The sequence below is a fragment of the Crassostrea angulata genome, chromosome 10, assembly GCF_025612915.1.
Source record: "Crassostrea angulata isolate pt1a10 chromosome 10, ASM2561291v2, whole genome shotgun sequence".
Lineage (NCBI taxonomy): Eukaryota > Metazoa > Mollusca > Bivalvia > Ostreida > Ostreidae > Magallana > Magallana angulata.
Window position 1 is genome coordinate 45,372,010 of NC_069120.1, and position 25,958 is coordinate 45,397,967.

General features: G+C 31.7%; 1 protein-coding gene across 1 annotated transcript in view; it reads right to left on the reverse strand.

The window, feature by feature from the left end:
* Positions 1-446: 446 nt before the first annotated feature.
* Positions 447-25,958, reverse strand: part of LOC128168358 (receptor-type tyrosine-protein phosphatase mu-like) — a 54,958-nt gene continuing 29,446 nt past the window's right edge. Inside the window, exons 22-29 of the mRNA XM_052834603.1 lie at positions 25,690-25,839; positions 25,407-25,506; positions 25,237-25,307; positions 22,205-22,345; positions 20,765-20,902; positions 20,491-20,639; positions 19,601-19,736; positions 447-2,022 (exon numbers count right to left, since the gene is read on the reverse strand). Coding sequence (XP_052690563.1) covers positions 1,948-2,022; positions 19,601-19,736; positions 20,491-20,639; positions 20,765-20,902; positions 22,205-22,345; positions 25,237-25,307; positions 25,407-25,506; positions 25,690-25,839 — 960 coding nt within the window. The 3' untranslated portion in view covers positions 447-1,947. The remainder of the gene's footprint in view (positions 2,023-19,600; positions 19,737-20,490; positions 20,640-20,764; positions 20,903-22,204; positions 22,346-25,236; positions 25,308-25,406; positions 25,507-25,689; positions 25,840-25,958) is intronic.

Sequence of the window (25,958 nt, forward strand, 5' to 3'; positions counted from 1 at the left end):
TGTGTTCATAGATAATATGATAAACATAAAAAGCAACATTTGATTTAGATTTATACCAATAAAACATATGTAAACCATAGCAAAGCTCGGGCTTTGTTTAAAAAACAGCGATTTTTAAACCCTGTATCTTGCTTATAACTCAATATTGACTTTCAAATTCTGACAAAGCATTAAAGGTACCCATATTAACTATTCTAACCATTAAAAATTGGAAAAATAAAATTTTAAATTTTGAGCTCAAATTGTGTCAAAGTCCCTTTAAAACCTGAAACACACGTTTGAAATTGTAATGTAAATCTTAAATACTAAAATAAAAGACTACTAATTAGGGAAAATTGCTTGTTAAAGCAGAAAAGAATATTTCTCTTTATGTATGTGATAGTTGTAAGAACACAAAGAAGACATATAACAAGACAGGATCACATAAGCAACATTTATTTCTATACTGTAATGCTTAATTACTCACATAGTATATAAATAGAAAATACGCAGTTACATGTACTAAAATGTTGTCAGTAATACTGTGATTTATTGAAATGCAATACATTTACAAAACTTGAATTTTTTTTTCAAAATATCATACAAAAGTATCAAATTAGCATTGAATGACACAGTTTTTCTCGTTAGACATCATATATTGGTATAAAGTACACTGTATCAACATTTTAAATATCATTAATTACAAGCAAAGTGTTAAATATATTTCTTCAAAGTTAAGACAACAAGAAACAGATGCTTCTAATTACAAAATAATGAACAATTGTATCAAAATATATCATTGCGCAACGGTTATAAAAGCTTATCTACACATGAATATTTAATATATTGACATTATCTGAACAAACTGGATTCTATACCACACATTAAAAAACATTGAAAATCGAAAAAGATTTGGAGAAAAAAATTCTAATGTTCGATCTAAATTATTTTTTAGATATCATATTTTTTTCATAAAACGTTCAGATCAACGATCAACTATTTTGTAGCTTTAATTAAAACATTTTATGTGAATACAAAATAAAGTCAAAGTTAGAAATTATTTTCAGGGGTTAAGCTTTTTGTATGATTAATGTTAGACCAAAGCCTAAACATTTCTGATTCAGTGTCATTCGTTTTAGTTAAAATGAAAGGGAGAGAGCTGGGAATGTCCAATTAGATTTTACCTATTTAAGTATGTTGCTCTTTAAGCAAGTAAAGGAAAATTGATATGGAAATCATTAAGAAAACCGAGGTGAAAGACAAAAGTGTTCATTCATGAAGAAAGAATCTGCCAAAAGGAGTTACTGTCGCCCACACGGAAATATAAGCCTTAAAAAGGACACACTTCCTGCAGAATAAACGAAAAACTTATTACAATGGCTAACCGAGCCTGTTTATTTATATTACATGTATTTGTAATTACTTTGTGACATTACCCTTAATGTGCCAGGTTTAATTCTAACTAGTCTTAAATACTAAAAGAACTTTTTTTGTAAATTGTTTTAGATGTAAACATTTTATGCATTTTAGGTACATATAGTTTTTTTGTTTTTAACATAAAATTTATGTTTTAATGAATACTGTGTTCACAGATCCACATCCCTTTCAGTGTGAGTAATTGCAGAGAGAAAAAAATCAACTCCAAAAATAAGAAAAATATATGTTTCTTAACATTTTATTTTAGATACTTATTGTTAATTTTTTTCATAGCTTTACGTGAAAGATAAAAATAAAAAAAAATCGCCATTTGAAATAATTTTAAACAACAAATCATTTTAATCAAAAAAATACTCAAAAACACCTTCAGCTATTCGGCTAAATCTACAATAGTTTGCACATTTCAAACATTTAGGAATCCTTGTATCTAACATTGATTTTTCTATATTCATTTAATTTATACATATATAAGAATAGAAAAAGTGTATGTAAATGGCACAAAACAAAACAAACAAGTTTCTCCATAAATGACTACTGGAAGTTGGAATAATCATCAAACTGTTTCAAAAATTCCAAAACCACATCATGACAGAACTTGAACTGTTCCTGTAAAAAATCATATCAAAATTTTAAGGGTGAAAAACAAATTGTTTACACAATAAAACGCATAAATTTCGAATATACGATATTCATATTATTAAAAACAGTTAAATTACATGCAATTTGTAATTTTTACTCTGTATTATTATTTAATAAGATTATATCAAGTTTATGTTTTGATTCCTTTATACAGACTTAGGTAAACGTTAATTAAAGCAGGTAGATTTATGATAAGACTTGAACATTCCATAAATGAATATTTCTATGAAACAAGAGGCCCATGGGGCCACATCGCTCACCTGAGCAACAATGGGCGTTCAAAAGATATTGTGCCATATGGCCCCTCGGTAGAATAACATAAAATAAATATTGTAAAGTATTCGAATTTTACATTTTTTTTATACATGTAATCTTTGACATTGTACCTTTATGGAATACTAATTTTTACCGGGAATAAAAATATCCTACGCAAGATATAAAACTAAGCATTTGGTAGGGGTACACTGCTAACTTCGAATTCCTATATTTTCGTTCTGCCCCCTCCCCCACTTCATAAAGCGACCAAAATATATGAGAGCACATTGGAACCCATTCTTTCTCAACTACTTACATATACTAGTTATTGCATTTTTTTAAAAAAATATATTATAATAATTATTGTATTTTATTTAAAAAAAATTCCCATAGATGTGAAGAAGAAAATTTTACCTTAATGCGTTTAATTCCTCCAATTAAAAACATTCAAAAATTTAATTTGTCTTCCCCATTATAACTGAACGACTGGCGTAAACTCGTGTGAATTTTATAACTTTACTCACACTTGATTAATGAAAACACTTTAATGAAAAATGTTGTCACGTGACATGTTAAAGAGCTATGCTAAATATTCAATGTATTGACCGGCACATCACTCTATTTTACTAAGGTCCATCAATTATTTTCATCTTTATAAAAAAAAACCAAAAAACAAATGGCTACAAACCAGGATTATTTTCCGCTGTAATAATATTTTAGAAATAACGATAATCTGTTGATATGATACGAAAAACATTACAAAATACAAGCGATAGTTACCAGGTTACAAAGTATAAATAATAAAAAGAGGCCCACTGGGCGACATCGCTCACCTAAGCAACAATGGCTTTATATAAGTGTTCAAAGGATATTGTGCTATACGGCCCCTCAGTAGAAAAACAAAAAAGACTAGATACGATCTCGTTACGAGTAACGAGTAGGTCTTCCGTTCAATTTTTTAAACGATACCATTAAAATATCAATTAAATTTCAGAACTTTCACTTTGAGATAATGTATACGATTGTCAATGTCCTTTCAAATGCTTAACAGAGCGTTTTGCTTTTTCACATACAGCACTTTAAAGATTTAAGATTTTACTCCCCTAAAATCTCTAATTACGTCATCAACGGGTGTGGCAATGAGTTTTACAAACTGGTATTGTTTTGATCAACAACTTTGCTTCTGTAATGCATAACAAAATTTTTATCGTTTTTAATCGTATATGTAAAAGACTTTACGAGTGTCTTGGCCCCTAATTTAAGGGACCAGCCCCTTTTTCTTGAGTTCATTCAAAAGGTTCCACGAATACTTACATTTTTTGTTGTTACACCTATCTAAAGTTGTGTATCATTTTTGAGATACAAATGATTGAATATTTTAGGGGCCAGCCTTCTAGATCCTTAATGGGGACAAAAATTAGTCCTTTGGTTGGTGCACGTGGAATCGATTAGAATCATCAATTCAGACATTTTCTCTTGTACAATGTTTAACTAAATATGTTTCCTTCTCTAGATATATTGCGTCAAAGTTTAAGTACTTTGGCCCCTAAAAATCCCTAATTATTTAATAAATGGGCGTGACAATGACTTTTTGTGATAGATAGTGTTACGATTAACAACTTTTATTCTATAATGCATTACAATATCTTTATCGTTTTTAAGTTATTTGTAATAGAGTTTACAAGTGTCTTGGCCCTTAAAAAAGGGCCAGACCCTTTTTCTTGATTTTGTTGGAAAGAACTTTTGATTATCTACTAATTTTGTTATATATGTCTTAACAAAATATCAACTGATAAAAAGATACAGATCAAAACGTATTAAAATTTTGAATGAAAATTCGTACCTAACTTTCGCGCCCAGGCGAAGTGGCGTAACAGGCGTTAAACAACAACATGCTGCACAACTTCAAACTATAGTCTACTTATCCCGAAAATTTCGTATTCATATCTCTTATGGTTTCCGAGTTTATAGCTGCACATAATGGGTCGTCAAAAATTACAAAATGGCCTATATATCGGTACCGGAAGTGACTACAAAAAACCCCAACAAAACGTATTAAGTATAGCTCACGTCCAAACAACTGTGAAAAATTGGTTGAAATCGGTCGAATAGATTTCGAGAAATCTCGTGCAGAAAATTTGGGAACAAAAAATAATAACTAGACACGACCTCGTTACGAGTAACGATACAATTTCAAAATTAACACCCCCCCCCCGAAATGTTAAGACAATGAATAAAAATCCCTAATTACGTCAAACGTGGGCCTGACGATGACTTTTCAAACCGATAATGTAATGTTCAACAACTTTGATTCTATAATGCAAAACAAAATATTTATCGTTTTCAAGTTATTCGTTATACACTAAACGAGTCTCTTGGTCCCTAATTAAAGGGGCCAGCCCCTTTTTCTTGATTTTATTGGAAATAACTTTTGATTCTCTACCACTTTTGTTATATATTATTTAAGGAAGTATGGGACTCACGATTTTGAATCTACCGCGCAACTCCGAATGACGTAAACAAATTCGCAGTCGTTAAATCTGTTGGTTCAATTCTAAGGTATTTAACAATAAAATCTAATGTGGAAAGGATTTCATAGTTTCTTTTTAAAATGAAACGTGAACATAAATGATAATAAAAGTTAATTTAACCCAAAAATCTTATTTTACGACATAAATATCGGTTCGGTTTTCGGCAATGCGGAGGAAACGTGGATTTGATTTTGAACGCTGAAAAGACATAAAGGTTGCTAAAGCTCAGAAAAAGGATGGTCTAGTCACATAATGCGAACGTGGACGCTCTCTTGGGCAGACCAATCACATATTTTGATATTACAGCTGAATAATTCTCATCACAGATGGAGGAAGATGACTCGACGCCAGCAAAAGTGATCTGTCCAGGTTTGACCTACATTCATTGATAGAGTAAAAGTATTTGCCACTATTTGGTAATCTCAGCAAGGTTAAGTTCGTCGAGAATGAAAATTTTTGACACACGTTCCTTCAGTTTTTCAGTTTTGGCGAATCTTGCTGAGATTAGAGTAAAAGTAAGATTGGTATGGGCATCATCAAATTTTTCTTATGCCGGTGTAATGCACTGGTGCTTGCATGCATTGGTCTCTGCTCATGAATGTGTGAGATACCTATACCAATATAAGTAGGCATCGTACATATTCGTGAGTAAAGCCCCAAGCATCTGAGGTGTAATTTCATAATAAAACAAATAATTATAATCATGTATACAAGTTTTTGACAGTATGGTTCAATACACATATCAGAACCCAGTAGAATTCTTAATGTCTTTCATTATTAATACTTAATTCTAAAATATATCAGAATTTGTATCATGTCGTCACATGTTTCAGAAAATCAGATGTTTCGAGTAGTCGATTTTCAGCGCATGAGTTCATTCCAAAATGATGTTAAACCACACATACGAAACCTCCTGTCGTCTCTATCATGTCTATGCATAGCCATTAGTCGAATTATGTGGCATCAAGTTTATATTTTAGCTACAAGTAGAAACTGCATATGATGACAACTAATTTTGTATCAGTAATTTCAGATGCTATGTCTGAGTGAGATTAAAAATGATTCAGTTTAGATAAAAATTGTTAACTGACAGCCATTATGTGTGGCTTTAGGTGTTAAACTATCGATAACTCATAATGTCAGGGGATGTACATGTGTATTTTAAAATAGGAAGACAGATTGAACACTTTAGGTAATGATATTTGTTATAATATACACATATTGACAGCAATATAAATTGCAAATAGGTGTGAAAAAGGTGTCAAGTACAATTTTTTAAATTTAAAACTCAACCTCAGATGGTGTCTTTTTTCAGTTAAAACAGTGTCTGGAGCTCTTGTGTGACTTTCAGTCTTTCACAATAATGCTCCCTCAAAATTTACTTTTCACCCCCATGCCCTTCTTCATGTGGAAAGATTTGCATGTACATATTTTTGTATCTGATTGGAGAACAACTACCGGTAATTTAAAAGTGAAGATTTTAGAAGTCAGTGTCTAATAATAACTATCCCTCTTCCAGTAAATATTAATATGTTTGTTAAATCTGAGTTAACCTCTGTTTATGCCTTTAAAATATCAAGTACATATGCATATTTTTTTTCCACTGATCAACTTGGCAACCAATTGGTGTTCCTTTATAATATCAAGTACATAAGCATATATTTTTTTTACTGATCAACTTGGCAACCAATTGGTGTTCCAGTTAATATTCTCTCATGGTGCAAAAATTCCTGATTATGTAACTTAATATTACAAATGTTGACCATGAAGAAGTTGTCAAAATGTCTGATTGTGGTTGGAGACAGTGGAGGAGGTTGGTGGAATTAGGGATGTAAGCAGATATGCATTTAAGAGAGCTCGATGGTCGTGGCCATTTTCAGACTGTATTGATCTCCTAAGGAAGAAGAGCTATATATAAAAATATGCTGGTTGGCAGAAGAGAGAGAGAGTGGGAAGTCATAACAGTTTGTCGGGTATTTGATAAATTATATACACAAACTACTTTCGATTGGTATCTCTGTGATTGGTTTAATTTTAATGGATTTCAAGGGTATACTCTTTCATATGAAGAAATTAAAACCCCCCCAACCCCCCCCCCCCCCCAAAAAAAATCTTCATTAAGTGTGCAAAATAATCCATGAAATTCAATCCCAATGAACCTTTAATGAATGATAACAATTCCCAAAAATTAGACCTCACAAAATTCAATGATTTGACAGCAGGGTAAAAGTTAACTTATATTCCATATATTATTGACTGAAATCTATAGTACCAGAGATTATCACTGTGCCATTTATTTTATTATGTTTAATACTCTAAGCATGAGTGTGCCAATTGAAAATCTGTCATTTATTAGAAAAGTTTGTTTATCTTATAAGTAAATTCTAAATTATGTAAAAAATTTTATGAATTTTTTGTTTGTTATCCTTAAGTAAAGGAATGTACAAGATAAAGATTAGTATTTCATTTAAATAATGAAAAATATTAAGGCTGATCTATATTTAATCAAATCGAAAAAAAGAAAAGAATTGTAGCATTTTGAATATAAATCGAACCAAATGGAATAAACCCTGAATTGTCCCAGCCCTAATCTTAATGAACCATAAATTGTACATCCTAAGAAAGCCTTGTGTTTGAATGTCACAATAGTTTTTGTTTAGATATTTCTCTATGTATAAGTATTTTAGTTGATGCTATTTCCCATCTAATGATCTTTCAGGTCAATTATCTATGATCAGGACATTTTCTGGAAAAATAGAAAACTTTTCAACAAGATTGAAATCCTGTCACACATGTACTTTGTCTCTTAATTCCAAATCAACACCTCCTCCATGATTGCAGTATCAACTTGAACGGAACTACGAAGGCCATGGAGAGTGGCATGATAGAAGAGATGGTCAAGGATGTGAATTATGGGTCTGTTCATATAAAGACAATAGTTGGTGATGAAGATAGCACAATGATTTCCAAACTTTGGACACACATTGACACAAATATTATTAAAACATTGGATGCTAATCATGTTAAAGAAATCTTAAGGAACCATCTATACTTTGTGAAAAATAACACAAAACTTTAACTTTCAATGTCATACAGTATCTCAAAAGATGTTTATACTACATCCTTGCCGAAGGAAAAAGGGGTGTTGCAAGGATAAGCCAAGGACTTGTGCTCTTGTCCGCTTCAATATTTATGTTAGATATGTAATAAAAATGTTGAGAGGGTTGTTCATTTTTCAGCGATAATTGTCAGCTTCATTATTTATGCTAGATTGGTAACACGTGTAATAATGTTGAGAGGGCTTTTGATTTGGGTGCATTATTTGTATAAGTCTGTTAATTTATTACATGTACATGTGAGGAGTTAAATGTCCAGTATAAACTTGATTAGTATAAAAAAAATTCATACCATAATATATGGTTGTAACAGTAATGGATGTTGTTCTACCAAATGGCTTAAAATTATATTCGGCATTTGTACTGTGCATTTTGTACATGACGTGATGCTGATTTGGATCCTTTTTTATGTTTCAGAGTTGAAAAAAATAATTATGAGTTACATGTAGCAAATCATAAATTAAATATTTATTTGTTTATACCTGTTAGAATTATTTTGTTCCTACCTGGTATCTTGTTATAAGGTGCAAATAGTTTAAAAATGTGTACTTTAACAGAGGAATTTCAAGTTAAACAGATGAAATTTGGGATTTAAATGAATATTTTTTACTTTTTTGGTGAATTTTATATTAGTACTAGCATTGTAATAAAGATATTATTAATTTACTGGGTGTTTATTGAACACAAAGTTGGTATTAATTATTTTATCTACATTAGAATTTTTTTTAAGTGAAAATAGCGTGAAATTGAAAAAACAGACCAGAGGAAATTCAGACTGCAATATCTTTTTATTCAAGCCATTGACATATGGGTTTCTCCTTTTCTAGTGAAAGCATAACATTTGAACATTTCATTTCAGTTCAAAAATAAGACTTTAAATTATATTAAATAATATTTTTCGACCATTTTTGCATTGAAGGTCAACACAAAAAGCAACAAATTAGAACTATGCAGAGAAAATTCGGTTGCAGTTTGTAAAATACTGAGGAGGCGTTGACAAAATATTTTTGTAAAAAATCATTCTTCTGTTAATGTGTTATGAATAGCATATAAGAAAAAATGAAATCAAATAATTGCAAACTCTGTAGCATTGCTTCATTTCTGTTGCAAGCGGTGTATTTTAATGAGCTGGAGCATTTCCAACGAGGGTATGTTTGGGTACCGTTACCATGGAAACAAACATATTGACCTATTAATTTTTTTTATATATTCTGTTAGAGGAAATACAGTGCTATCCGTTGAACCAAGTTTTATAATTTTTTAATTACTTTGGTGTGAGTCCCATACTCCCTTAACAAAATATCAACTGATAAAAAGATACAAATCAAAACGTATGAAAGTTTTGAATGAAAATTCGTACCCAATTTTCGTACCTAGGCGAGCTCAATGAAATGGCCTAAAACAATATAATAGTGCACAACTTCAAACTATAGACTACCAATCCTGAAAATTTCGTATTCATATCTCTGATAGTTTCTGAGATCAGCTCTGCACAATATAGGTCGTAAAAAATAAAAAATCCGCCGTAACTCGGTACCGGAAGTGACGATTTAAAAATTTCAAAAAAAAATATGACCTTTGGCAATCATGAAAAAATGGTCAAAATTGGCCGAATAGTTTCTAAGAAATCACTGCACATAATTTGTGGAACAAAATAATAAGAAGAAACAGTACGAAAACAATAAGCTCTTCCGTTGGAAACGGCAGACCTTAATAATGATAAGAAACAGTACGAAAAAAATAAGGTCTTCCGTTGGAACCTTAAATACCATAAAATAAACTGTATCCAAATTTTACACTTATTTTCCTACACTTATTCTTTGACATTGTACCCATATGAAATACCATTATTACCAAAAGTAAGATCCTTTGCAAGAATTAAAACTAAATTTTTGGTAGGGGTACACTGTTAACTTCCACTCCCCTTTATTTAAGTTCTGCGCCCCTCACTTTATAAAACGATCAAATTATATATGAGAATATGCATATAGGTACATATTTATCTTAAGCTACATTTTACTAGCTAGTTATTGTATTTTATTAAAAAATGCCAATATGTGAAAAAAGAAAATTTCACCTCAAGGCGCTCAAATTAAAAACATTCAAAAATGTAATTGGTCTTCTGCATTATAAACGATTGTTGTTTACAGGCGTGAACTCGTGCGACGTTTTATAACCTAACTCACTTGATCGATTAATATACTCGAATAAAAAATGTTGTCATGTGATATGTCGAAGACCTATTACATGTATAATCAATGCATAGCCATCGGAACTGGGTGGAGGGGGGGGGTCGTTCCCCAATTTTTTTTGCAAATTAGACATAGCCGTATTCAAAATCTTTTTTTTTTCTTGTCAAGATTTCTGATAAGGTCTAGCCCCCCTCTCTCTCTCTCAATGAGCCTCAGACTGCAATGTATCGACAGGCATATCGCTCTATTTTACTAAGGCCCATGTAACGAAGAATTTTGACCCGGGTTGAAAATTGACCCGGGAGTCATTTTTCATTGTTGAATATTGAGACCAAAGGTGTTGAATAAAGGCCCTGATCCGTTGAAAATTGACCCGCATCGTGGAATTATGATCATGAAACCGGTTCAAAATTAGACAGCAAAGAAGCACAAATTAACAAAATAATATTTATAACTTGGGTTTATTCAATTAAAATTTATCAGTTTTTAAATAATTATTCTTAAAATTTACATGTTTACATGTATCAATAGGCGGACTAAAAATGAGACTTTTAAATGATTATTTTTCGAATTGATATACTAGTATTGTCCTTTGAAATATTTTATAATATTTCATTAACAATAAACTTTTCGCAGATAATTCCGTTTTATAATTTAAAAAATATCTTTTTAATAAGAATGAGTGTATACATAGTTACATGATAAACTATTCAATTCAGTATTACTTTAATTTGTTTTCTATAAAAATTCACTGGATATGTGTTCAAATATAAATAATTTAAAAAATACAAAACGTCATATTGTTTAATTTTGGTCTTACACTTACCCAGTAAACTGAAACTTTGATACTTTTCATTATAAATTCTCTGGGTGAGTGTAAATAGAAAATTTACAATGATTATGTTATATTATGATTTTTGTGTTTGTTAAAACTGTGATTATCTGAAGTATGTATTTACACCCATCCAGCAAATAACAGTTTACATTATATTGATACGCTAACATGTACTCTTTCATGCACAATGATGTAGTATTAGGTATGTATATCTTGAAAACCGATATTTATTAGTGTTTTATTTGTGCCATTGGGATAAGTCCAGATTTAATTAAATATGTTGAACATGATTGAAACAAAGCATGAATTTTTCTAGGCATAAATAATTCTGTTTCATAGAATCTGTAGCAAAGTTAGCAACATAATTTTTGTACAGGATGACAATAACGTAATTCTGCTTCAATAGTTTCTAAATTGCTTTGATCACAAAAACTCAACGTAAATTCACTTTCAGTAATTGTATTCGTCAATGGTAAAATGCATTTTTTAAAAATAGAACTATGTAGTAAAATAACATACAACAGGGTCGGTGTAGATTGCAGAACTTCATATCGTGGACACCTACATGTACATTATTAATTCAATTTCAACAGTCTTTTTTGAAATTCACATGAATTGGATAGCAGCCATAACCTATGTAAACCCTTTCCAACATAAACAGTCAATAAGAGGTGTTATAAAATAGTATATGATCATAAGAATATAGTGTAACTAGTTTACAGAATATTATTGATATTGTGTGTATTTAAGACAAGGGATACTTGAATATTATTTAATTATCTGAACATTTACCATACATGATTGTAAGACATATTGTTGGTAGACATATTCATTTACACCCACATTATAAACCTATCTCCTTCATTTATGCTAGCAGAGATACAAACATAAGAATGAAGTTTTCATGACACATCCCATTTGAAAAGAATAGTAAATAAAAAGAATACTTTATAATAAGTAATTATAAAATAATTATGTTTAAGCAGTGTAACTTAAGAGAGTAAAAAATGCTTGGAAGCCTTTATATAACTATAAAATAGGAATCAATTTTACAATTTTTTCATATGAAAAAAAAAACAAAACCCAGAACAACCATAAAGTTAATAGTTTATATGAAAAGGTACACTAATGTCACTGATTTGTTTTTTTTCTTTCAAGTTCGTCACTTTGTTGAGTGCATTTTGGACATTTGAGGGGAAAAATTCAATTCACATTTCTTTCAAATTCAGAATTGAGCATTTAGATTACTAGCTTTATTCCGTAAACGACATAAAATGTTCTTCCCTATTCCCAAAATTGAAGAGTTTGTACCCTTTTGGTATATATTTTTTTTAAGTTTGTCTTAAAGATGGATAAAGTTTATGAATTTTTCATTGTTGCATCAAGATTATTCCAAAATTAACATGTAGAGAGAATAAAGTAGTCCGACATAGTGGTAGACGGTAAAATTAAATGTCGTTTGACATATGATTATATTCATGTTTAGTTGAAAATATGGCTGAATTAAATCTATATCATAAATTGTGGTGCTAAACTATTCATTATCTTTTAGAATATAATAAGGGAAATATTCTGAATTCTTAAAATTAAGTAGAAGTACCTGACGTTATACATGTTTGTCTTTATAAAAATAGATATACCCTTTACCTAATAAAACAGTATAGAGATTATATATTTTAATATTACAAACATATAAACGCCAAGTGCATGTTGAATAAAGCTATGTCGAATTGTCTGTAAAACAACGATAACGGTCAGCATATGTTGGATATATATTATTATCAGAGATTATGACAAGTTTAAATTTTAAATTCTGTCAACGAGGAAATGAAAATCACTTCTATGTCAAAAATCATTGCTAGTCGGACTCTTCCGTTCCATTCGAAGCAAGCGGTCATCTTCTAAGCTTTAATTACATAGTATTATAATAATAAATGAATATAAAATTTTCAGTCTCAAAATTATTAAATGATTACACGGACATATCCAACTAAATAAATCGCGCATGTATTGGACAGTATAATCAGTTTCAAATGAAACTTTCCAATATGTGAATGATTTAAACCACGTGTAGAGTAATTTCCAGTTCATATCAAAGCTCTAAAGTTGGGATCAATTCTCAACAGGATCAATTTTCAACGTGTCGATGTCATTAGAGTTTAAAGTGCCCACAATTTAGAAATACGGCATTGTAAAGAGGGCCTTTTCCCGCCATTTTTGCATTTAGCATAAAAAAGGCTTGTTTTCAAGAAGTTTGTCTTTCAGGAAACATAGAGCGCATGCTTGAACCAACAAAATATTTTGATCAGAGATGTATCTAGCCAAGACTAATAAGTGACAAAAAATTTGTCCTGGTTCAAGCATGCGCTCTATATTTCCCATTCGTAAAAAGACGAGAAAAATGTCAATTTCGACTTATTTTGATTGAATTTTTGAAATAGCGTCACTTCTGACGTCATATACTGCAAGTCAGTGCAAATAAATCAAACAAATGTGTGAAAAATATATTTTATATGAACTCTTCTAAATTATAACATAACATTTTATTGTAACCGAAACACTTTAAAAAATGGTGAACTATGGGGGCCAAATTTAACTCTTATCATATATAGTTCTTTCAGCATCAATTGTAGAATTATAAGCAAGATACAGAACTCCCTATTCTGCTTGGTTTGAGACAGTTTTTTGTTCACAAGAGTTAATTACATTCAACTTTAGATTTTTAAACTTGGTATTTCCTATTCAAAATGAACAAAAGCATGCCCTCAGTTCTGTGAGCAAAGCTCTGTATCTTGCTTATAATTTGAAACTTGACACAGCTTAATATGGTTAGTAAAGAGAAAATTGTAAACAATTAAAACAGAAGAAACATGCACTAAAACAAGGAAAAAGCACAATTTATTTTTCATAATATATACCTATATATTTCTAGCAGCAAAAACAAATCTCCGTTTAGACTGAAAATGCAGAGCATCTTAACAAAACACATTGCTTTATAATCATCCACAAAGTAGAGATCGTACCGAATTACCATAATATTTTTTTTTATAATATTATATGTTGTTAGTGCATCAGATTGCTCATTTTCAGCAGGTAAACAATTAAATGTCTGATTTACCGAAGTCTATATTTGATTCGATACTTAAAAATTTCAAAATACAGGCGATATTTCCCGTTAAGTAAAAAAGCATAAACAAAATTCAAAACAACGTGAAACCACGGTCACGAGTGAAAATGTCAACGCATTGAAAGATTGAACCTCAATTCACTTCACGAACTCGGCAGAAATATATTTAGCATGTTTCAAGTTTTCCTTCGCACGTAAACTGTTGCACAACAAGCAAATTCATCTTTATCAGATTGACCCGTTTGTCATGCGTCAACATTCAAACATGGCTGCTTTATACAAAGAACTTTCGTTTTCGATATGGAATACCGAACCCGAAGTTATAAACTAATTGACCGCGATAATCTCTTTATTTTTATTTTCGTAAATTTCTCAAATTTGAAACAGAATTTCCTTGCCATAAGGATTTTTTATGCAAAATAACGTTGAATTTGACTCAGTAGTTCTTGAGAAAAAGATTTTTTAAAATGCACCTCCCTTTTTCTAAAGTTTCGATTTTTTCTCCGATTTAAATAAAGGTCGGTCTTTCATTTCTACAATTTATAATCACCTTTCTATAGGGATGCTTTGTGCCAAATTTGGTTGAAATTCACGAAGTGGTTTTTAGAGAAGAAGTTTAAAATGTGAAAAGTTTACAGACGGAGGGACGAACAGACAGACAGACAGACGGACAAAAGGTAATCAGAAAAGCTCATTTGAGCTTTCAGTTCAGGCGAGCTAAAAACGAAACGAAAATCTAAACAAGCTTACACCACCGTCATATGTGAAAACTGTCAACATATTGAAATATTTAATCTCAATTTACTTCACTAAATCGGCATGCGAACTGTTACTTAAGAAACAAATTAATCTTTGTCAGATCGACCCATTTATCATAAGTCATGGCTGCTTTAAACAAAGAACTTTGTTTTAGAAGCATGGAATTAAACATGAATTATTAAGCTTCTTCTTAAAGAAGTCCACAAACCCGTAAAATGTCGACCCCGGCTTGCATACCCATTTTACCAACTTAAAAATCCACAATTGTCAATAAATTCCAAAATACGCATTGGTGTCTATCAATACTTACTGCGAATACAAATATATCGGCCTGTAACATATCCTGAAAATTGTAATGACATTGGTTAATTATTATCGACGTAAATTGAAAAATCTCGATCTGATCCGGCTTTTATTTTGTCCCGGTGTAATGAAGAATAATGACCCCCGTAGAATAATGACCGGGGGTCTTTTTTCGACGTGGAATAATGACCCCCCTTGCTGAAGAAGAATTGGATTTTTCTAAAGAAAAAAGTTATAAACACCGAACTTGTAAATAAATCACTGTACTGTATATAAGTTTTCATATCCGTAGCAAGCACACACAAGTCACTCTTACATTGCCACAAATTGATTGTTAACAATTACGTCACTTCTTTCGTTGACATATGGCAGGAAATGACGCAAATAAGAAAATCAAATGCATACACAATGAGGATATTGTGTGACAATTAACGAACAATAATCATGAAAGAATAATTGTTGTAATAATATAAGTTATATTCATTGGTGAATGAATTGTCAATCGAAAAATGATACATGTATATATTTTTATGGAAAACGACTAAGGAGGCAGGTAACGTAGGAATATGAATACTTCTTATTTACATTTCGGGGGAGAGTAATTTTTGAAAAATCATTTTACGTTAGTTTTGTTTTCTTCTACGTAATACATGAACATAAATATTCTAAAAATGTGTTGTAATGTTGTATTTGTGATCATGAATGGACTTTATTCTTTTAGAGCAAATGTGTGAAGAGTACCTGACTATAGTAAATCTTAATAGATAATAAACACTGATCGATTATAATAAGAAGAGATTGTTTCTAAAGGTGTTGATAAAGGGTTTGGGCTCATATTAGGGGTTTATATCCTCCTTGATATTTATCACACGATCTTTACTGCATCCAAAGTTGTCAATGCTCATACAAAGTATTGATGCATTAATCATCTTGATATTAATTAAGTTAAACCCATGATAAAGTAAAATATATTTTCTTTTTGAGTACTCTCAGTACTTTGACGATTTTTCTTATTGGCCGTTAACTTCTACTGGCGTAATGGCTGCTGTCAGTGCCTGATAACTTCAGCTTGGTTATGATACCTAACAGTGGAGTAAACTTTTCATAAGTTTGGTTTCATTAATTCTGGTTGATGCACTTGCATACCAGCAGTTTGTTGTAGGGGGAAATCGTCAATGTAAGTATAATTAACGAACAATATCGAGTCAACTCTTTCATCGCCAATAAACAGAATTTTGTTTTAATTGTGTCTTCTATCTCGAAATAATTTTATGTGTTGACACTCGTAATAATTAGATACATATGGTGTTCTGATGGGGCCACTTCGACCTTTGCACTTTCGCCTATAGGGCGAAGATGCAAAATTGCGAAGTTGCGGCGGCGAAGGAGCGAAAGTGCGAAGATGCGACGGCGAAGCTCGAAGATGCGAAGGCAACAGTGCAAAGTTGAGAAGGGGAAGAAGCAATACTACTTTCGCTTCTTCGCCTTTGCAACTTCGCACTCTCGCCTTCGCATCTTCACGCTTTTTGTAGTTGCGGAGCTCTCTAACGTTAAAAGGGTTACGAAGCATATTTTGGAAATTTTATTTTATAAAATTAATAAAATAAAATTATTCAGGGGGGATAGGGTCCGGATCCCCTCTCTCCTATTACTGCTTGAAATAATTAATATTGAACTTTCCCGGGGCGGACCCCCTCTCCCCCTTTAGATCCATGCATGAGCAAGGATTGTCGTATAATGAAATTAGAATGTTATCACGGGCCGCCAGAAGGTGGTCCGTTATTTGATATAAATTTAGATATTGTAACTGCGTTTCTGCGGGATAGTTTTTTTATATAAAGAATTAATATTATGCCTATTTTTATGAATTAAAAGTTTTGCATGTAGAAATATGTCTTATGCCTCTAAAAAAATATTACATATTTTTTGTTTTACTCGTAAATGTAAAGTGGGTCATAGACTGTCGTGTAAGGCGCAATTTTACCAAGACCATAATCTATTCGCAAAATATCGGAGTTTTTCATTGTATCGGGATCGGAAAACTGGACATTCTAAAGACATGAAATGCTAAAGACCTGAATGACATGAAATTTTATAGAAACGAAATATTTTAATTTCTTTGTTCTGCGTCAAATAAAATGAATGTGTGTGTATATTTATTATATTTCCATGTGAAATGTGGTAGGAAAATATCATAAAATGACATCCATATCAATTATTTACGCAAAATATGAAAGACCTGAAAAATTGAGCTTACCTGATTATATTTAATACTTTCGAGAACCTCACGCAATTAAATTAGCACGATTATCACCATAACCTGAAGTGTAGATAAGATTTATAATTCCATTTAGAAAAAAAATATCCTGTTTATTTTTTACTTTTAAATTTGGACAGAGTCTACCGGATGAGCATATGATCTTACATGATTCAATACAATGACAAATAAAAATGATTTGAAATACATAACCTCCAAAAGAATAATGAAGAACTGAACTTTGTATCAGAATAATGTACAAATCAATGTGTTCTCCATTACTTCATACTATGGCAATGGTCATACAATAAGAAATGTTTACAGTAACGAACTCGATACGTAATAATAGTAAAATGTTAAACTTCAAAACGTGTTGCTGAAAAATATATTGAAATTTACTATAAAGATAAAAATAGTACAACCAACGCGTTATTTTCTTCTTTGTGGTGTGTTTTTTTTATGTAAACAAACAATGATGATTCATACAACAATTTTATTTTTTGCCGCCCATTTGACGCTTGCGTCAATATTATTTCTGGTTGTGTTTAATCCTTAGTAAACAGACAGCTGGTAAGTGACAGTAGTCTGGAAGTGCATATGTACACATTATGGCGGACATTACATTTTATGTGGAGTATATAATGATTAGCAATAGCCAGCACTGGTAAACATCTATGTAACATGTACACTAAAAATATTAATAAACATTCATAGTAAGCACGATGGCCTACCGCATGCGTACCAATGAAATCATGGAAAACCTTGAAGAGTACGGTGTCTGCATCAAATTCTATGTAATCGACCGAGACTTGCGGAATACAATCAAAAAGGCGAAGGCAAAAGTGCGAAGATGCGAAGGCGAGAGTGCGAAGGCGAAAAGCATTAGTACCACCGCTCCTTCGCTTTCGCACCATCGCATCTTTGCAAATTTGCTCCTTCTTCGTCGCACCTTCGCACTTTCGTTTTCGCAACTTCGCACTCTCGCATCTTCGTCCTAAAGGCAAAAGTGCGAAGGTCGAAGGGCCCTATCGGAACACGATAGATGCATGTAAATGTAATTGATAACATGACAACCATACCCCCGATGCAATACGTTAGTATCTTGTTATAACAGAAGGATTTTTTTTAAAGATATACCCCTTTTTCACTTTTTTTTCACAAGTTTTTTTTAATATGAATGATAATTTCTGTTACTTTCTGTAAACTGCAGGAAAAAATGCAATATTGTAAAGATAATTTTACAAATAATTAAAAAAATATACTGAAAAACTTTAATCTATATGGAGGTCATTATTCTGCAGGGGTCACTTTTCCTTATGTAGAGTGTGCTCAATTTATGAAAATGACACTTATTCTTCAGGCAAAAGGATCATTTTTCTGCGTAGAATAATAACCGGGGGGTCATTATGCTACGTCGAAAAATGACCCCCGGTCATTATTCTACGGAGGTCCTTATTCTACGTTACACCGGCTCGGGTTTGCCTACCTATTTTACCAAGACTCGTATGGAATACCGAAACCGAAGCTATGAACTGATTGAAACACGCCTTTCCTTTATTATTATTTTCGTAATAGTTGAGATTTGAAATAGAATTAGCCCATAACTTTTGCAATTTATATTTTCCTTTCAATAAGGATTATTTATGATAAATTACGTTGAATTTGACTCAGTAGTTCTTGAGAAAAAGATTTTAAAAAATGTACCCCCTTTTCTACAGTTTTGAGGTCTTCTCTTCCACTTTAAATAAAGATCGGTCTTTAATTTCTAAAATTTGTTTTTGCCTTCCCCGGAGGATGCTTTGTGCCAAATTTGGTTGAAATTGGCCGAGCAGTTTTAGAGAAGACGTTCAAAATGTTAAAAGTTTACAGACGGACAGACGACCAGACGGACGAACGGACGGATAGACGGACGTCGGACAAAATGTGATCAGAATAGCTCACTTGAGCTTTCAGATCAGGTAAGCTAAAAAGTATGTTTCTTAATTTCTTTAAAATAATTCAACAGCGAGCTATATTATCTGCACATCTTCACTTGTCTATAAGTTTTCACATACTGGTTGGAACATCTTGTATGCTTTCGTCTTGTTTAAGAGCACTAGCTTAGTTAATGATTTGGAAAACTTTTTTCCATAATATTCAGTAAACTTTCCGTAAAAAAAACCTTAATTACCGCATTCGGAATTATGCTTGGTCGAATACTGCGCATCTGTTGAATCACGTGATGTATTGCTACATCTTGCTCAATTTTCATCCTCTCTAATACAACTTGCATGACACAAAACAACCCACTTTTTTCGGCTCCATTCCTAAAAAAATATTTTTAAAAACATATCTCAACATTTTTTGTTTCCAAATGAGTCTTATGAACAGCTGGATGAGTCCTACAATTTAACAAGATCTAACATTTAGCCACCTGAATGTTTACTGCAAGGTCTATGCCTGTTTTAAAATCAAAGTACTGAAATACTGACGGGAATTGATTTCATTGATTATTAATTTCAAAATCAACGATATGTAATTTCGCATAGCAAGTAGATTCTTAGCTGTTTTTAAATAATTACGCACATTTTTTCTCTAATATGAACTCTCGGGCCTTTCGGACAAAAAATCTGAGTAAAAAATGGAAAACCCCAAATGAACCATGTATTATATTAAAAAATTGACGCCATCAAAGTCTACGATGCATTAAGTATCAGTTATCGAAATAATTTTAAAATTTTATCCAAGTGTTTGTTTAACAAATATATAGTAATAAGTCTGTTCTACGACAGAACTGGTTCTACATTGTATCTTTAGATTGGATAGCCAGCCCTTGATTTCAAACGCTACCGCTGAAAAAATGGCGCCTTAGTAATCAATGACAGCAAACCAGTCATACTGAACTCATTCAACACACCTCAACCGATTCGTATCTCATCTAAAATTTGATGTAAGATACCGGAATCGGCCATGGTATAATAAAAATTCTTATTACTAGCTTTGTTTAAAGAATTTTATTAAATCCCTCTATCTTGACAATCATATAACAGTTATTTCTGAAAAAGCACGAAATGAACTTACATGCAGTGGGCAACTACAGGACCAGAGTTGTTCCGGTCATGATGCAGTTCCACATCATTGATCAACTTTAAGAAGGACAACACTGAAGTCGGGACAGTCGACGAATCTGGCCAGAATTGACCTTGAAATAGTCGAATCTTCCTGTTATTCTGCAAATAATTCAAACGTAATCTGTGCCTTAGATTTCTTTGGTATAGAATTCAAATCATATCAGCAATTAGACGTTGACTTTGTTTACAGGTATATGAACTTCACTATATAGCTACAGGTGTACCTCGTTTTGTCCCTCTTTGTGGCAACAAAGGTCAATAATGTAAAAATCTGTTCCTTCTGTAAAGCCTTTCTTTGTGATTCGAAAAGGGCCAAACTCAGCAATAGCATTTAAATCTTCAGGCCAATACTTCCCGATGTACTTCAAAAACAAAGAAATTATACATTAAAGCTTTTTACAAAGTATAATGACTATATTCGTATTATAAATATTTGAATAAATGATGAATGATTATCGTTTCTCAACACCCGTTTTATTGTTTGAAGTTTGTAGTATTTTTATAAAAGACAGTTTATGACTGCATACATTCATGCAAAAATGTACCTAATATTCATGATGTTTTTATATTATTTGGAGACAGGACGTTGATCACGTAAAGTCAAGTTGTTTGAATCGTTTATGAAATTTAAAAATATGTAGAAAAGACATTTCAATTTCGGTTTTGCTACCCCTCCCCCATTCAATTTTTAGTTCTTTTGGAATAATTAGGCTAACCATTATGATTAGCTGCATTACATATATGTAAAATTTCCTAATTAAAAGCTAATAAGGTGGGAGAATTTTAACATTCTTCATTTTAACCATGTAGGTGTACAAATCTTAATTTTTACACATAATCCTAGGTTTATATTATAGTTTTTATTCTGTTGATGTCAATAAATATATCCAAAATTGTATTTACCTTTTTGATATTTCAAAAAAAAAATTGTCACAAAAAGTCATAATTCCAGCAGAGGGAGATTCGTACAGTATTATCTTTGTTGAAAAGCCGTAAAAAATTTATATGAATTAAAGCACATGTATGCTAAAGTTGATATATAAAATGTTCAGAATTTTTCATTGAGTACATTTTATGTGCTAAAGCATTCATTCAAATTTAAAATAAAATACTCCAAAATTTAAAGTGTTGATTTTATCAATATTTATGTAATATTATGATAATTTATGTAAGAAGGGCCAATGTTGTACATGTAATTGGTTTTTAAATCTATTTGTGTTCTTAAAACTGTCAATGAATAAAATTTGCCCAAAAAATATTCAAAATAATTAACCATTTTAGAAAAATGAAATTGTCAACAAAATCATAATGCCTGAAAAGCGGGACAATTCTTAAAATCATTATTTTATCTCTTTTAAAGACAAAAAGTGGCCGCAAAAATAATATATATTGCAGGAGAAAGCTTTATGTTGTATTAAAAAATCGAAAACAAGTCAAATTTAGTTCTGCAACAGGTTGGGGTCACAAAATTTACAATTCACGTTTCCCTCATCCAACAATATTAGTTAAGATAAACCTTGCAGTTTCAGAAAATTATCGAACTTTTAGTCTGCAACAATCAATATCTTAAAAAATACATAATTGTTAGCCAAACATATAAAATATTTTACAATGTATAACAGATTAAGAGTATGACATGCACTGTAAGCAAAGATACTCTGTACCTCTTTAGGTTTATTTGAGTCGAGTTGATTCAACATGACAATGGTTGATACTTGCTGTTCATACAGAAGTCGCCAAAAGTCTATAACCGTGTCTTTAAGGGGCATCTGTGTAGCTATGAAGGCGCGCTTTGTCTTGTATGCCTGTAAAATAAAATCAAAGGACTAACGTTTGATTTTATCGATTATCATTCAACTTATCTTGCATGGCCATTAGTTTCTAGTCTGTATTTGAATTACGCACTGTTTTATAATATAAATTTTTTAACTTTTCCGTAAGAATTTCGAGAAATCCAATATGAATCATGTGTAATATTTAAGGATAGATTTCAAACTATGTATAAGTAATCGAAACAATTCTAAAAATTGTATGGATCCAAGCACTATTGACATTGAACTCTTTATACAGTCTCGTTCAACTATACGCTCGGCTGTCTCTGTTAATATCAGACATGCAAGAGAGCCTCTCTGCTTGTCGGAGATCTACGGAGACAGCCGAGCGTTTGGTTGAACGAGACTGTATTAAACTCATTAAACTCTGGCGTAGGAATACATAAGACTACAAAAATATCTAAATTGTACGTATTATATAAAATCTGACTTTTTTCAAAGTGTTTATAGATAAGTTTCCTTGAAAAACAATGCTCCAGCATACATTACATTGATTTTTTTAAATTTTTTTTAAAGAACTACGTCTTGTCAGCGGTGATGTTTTGTGCTTAGGTCCAAACACTGTTTCACTTTCGGTTTGCCAGAGTAACTGCATTGGAAAGTTGATTAAAATCAACTCCCAAAAACTATTATATTACTAGCGTCACACATGTAACTTTATGTGCAGATTCATGTTCTTATATGAAGTCAAAATGAAATGACATTTAAATTTTTTATGCCAGAAATTTTTAATTGAATGTTCTTTGACATGGTCATTGTATACATGTACAGAAATGCCAGAAATTGTTAATAGAATGTTCGTTGACATGGTTATTGTACCACATGTAGATATTCTACACTTAAAGTGGCATTGTCATGATTTTGGTAAAAAAAAAATTATGTTTCTGTTTATATAATTAAATGTTGACAACCCTCCAGTATTGTTGCAAAGGACAGTTTCGGTAAAAGGACCCATCAATAATTTAAAATATATTTGTAAATTTGAGATTTGCTGTACTTGAAGGCTTATAAATGGTTTTTAATGATTAGCAGAGGGGTGTTTCTTGTTGAAGTTGGTATGCAAAATGTAACATGAAAGGGGATAGCTGCCTGTGTTCCCCCGCGGGCCCTTACCCGAGATAGAATAGGATAGATCTGATTGCTGCCAAAATTACAAGTGCAGGCTTTCATCACCATGCCTGCAAATACAACGCTACGCAGGCAGAGATAACCGCACACTTGCGCCAACAACGCAAACCTAGTGCAAAAGGAAGTGCCGCTCATTAGCGCTAGAAACGCCAGAACATCAGCAGGGATGACCACAAACTACTTCTCCACCGCAACCATCATTAACACAAATAAGGATGACCGCACACTTATATTGATGCAGGGAGTGCCGCTCACTTGCACTAGAAAGGCCAAAACACCAGCACCACACACTGGTGCTCCGCCGCAACGACCATGACGACAAGCAGGGATGACCGAAATGACCGATAATCGCCCATTCAGTATCGTAGATTACCTCACACAAAGATTAGATAGTGATGTCTGCAAACTCAATCTAGCCGTACCTATCTAAATTTAATTCCAAAACAGTCGATTTCTTACAATTTGTTATCACTGTCCTTAATTGAGTGCTGGCCTAGAATCAATTGTTGTATTTTAAACGATTAAACAAAAAAATAGGCAAACTATTTTTTATAATCTATTTCTTTTTCGAAGAACAGACATGCAGAACAGACTTTCAATCATACATACATACACACACACACACACTTATGAATAAACACCTAAACGTATTATTACGCGGTTACTTGTCTACGTGAAAAAAAGTAACCCCCCCCCCCTTCCCCCCCCAAAAAAAGAAATAGAAAAAATAGTCATAATAAAAATAAATCAGATGTCAGCAGCAAAGATACTTTTCCAACTCTCTCATAAGTTTTCAAAATATTGTAATTTACAAGTTTGCAGCATATCTTTTAATATTGTATTTTAGTTTTAAGTGTCAAAGGAGACCAATCAAGCATGAAATCTTATTTGACATAAGACAACAAAATGTATATTGTTTCATACATAAAATAATAAAATTAATGAAATGAAACGACAATGGAAGTTGGCCAAGTATAATATTAAACATATTAAATCCAATTCTTTCAGAGGCTTTCTATAAATAGTTTAACCTAATTCACTCCACAGGGCATGTATTTTCTCACAGGTGGTAGTATTGTAAATTTCATAATTAAGATTTCTCTTATCCTAGAAATACTTCACACCAAAAATGGTAATAATTAGCATTGTAATTTTTAAGAAGAAGTAAAAATGAAAAATGTTAACGAACAAACAAGGCGTACGATGACGGACGAAGACAAATTGCAATATTCAGCTAACATAAACCAAATTTTACGAGGTTTAAGTAATGGTTTCACTTACATATTTACGTGACCTAAGTCACTCAGGTGACCTAAGTCACTCAGGTGACCTAAATGTGAGTAAAACCTTTCTAAAACCTTATAAAAATTAATCTTTTGTAAGAAATAAAGTTTTTTTTTAAATGCTTAGATAGCTAAATCATGCTATAAGGGATCATGCCTCTGTTTTAATGCTGTTGATTAGCAATACTTTCCCGTACGATACCATTACGTAGTGCATACGTACAGCTGAACAAGTTAAGGTACCAGATACATGTATGTATTCTTACACTTCGACAATGACCATTATCTCTACATATGTAATATATTTTTACTTCTTAAATACAGCTGATAACATTACATTTAGAGTGTAACATAGTTTATAACAATATAAACAATATGATATATTAGTTGATAATCTGCTTTTAACAAAAACAATTTTTCATGCTAAGATTGCTTTATACCAATAAACATTACCGGTAAGAAAACCGCATTGATGTAAATAGGGTTGTTTTCTTCATCTCGTATTTGTGGCATCTCAGAATCAACTAAACATGAATTAAAGAAACACATAAAATGTCTTAGATATTTAAATTTAACTCGTCAGCTCATTAATTATTTCAGAACAATTATATGATAATATTTACCTGGTAAGATATTACTGTATCGATTTTTCCTTCTGTTGATAGAACTTTTAGCAAGGCTGTAGACCGACTCTGGTAACGAAGATGAGGGTATTCCAAGATTCTACAAAAAGTGATGAATTGATAGATAACATCATATACGATCATAAATTCAAGTGTGTTGTGGAAAATACTCAGTAAACGTGATAAAAAAGAAATAAACTGCCCATAACTATCACTTAGCATTAGCAAAGACCAACGTTAATTATGCATTTTTAAGCCGTTCTGTTTGAAATATATTACTTACCTCAAAATTCAAATCTATGTTTCGTTTACCGGTTTCAGCATCCACTTTTAACAAATCTTCGTATATCTGCGGAAATTCGGCAGATGATGGGTCCGAGGAAGTACACATAAGAGCCTCTATAGTTGCATCATGCAGAAACTTGTACTGCTCCTGTTCCAAATCATACAAAACTAAACTTGAAAGACATTTCAAATAAAAGTGTTTTTGTTAAAATTGTCTGTGTTTTAGAACAGTACATTAATTTTTTAAATAGCAATCCGTAATAATAT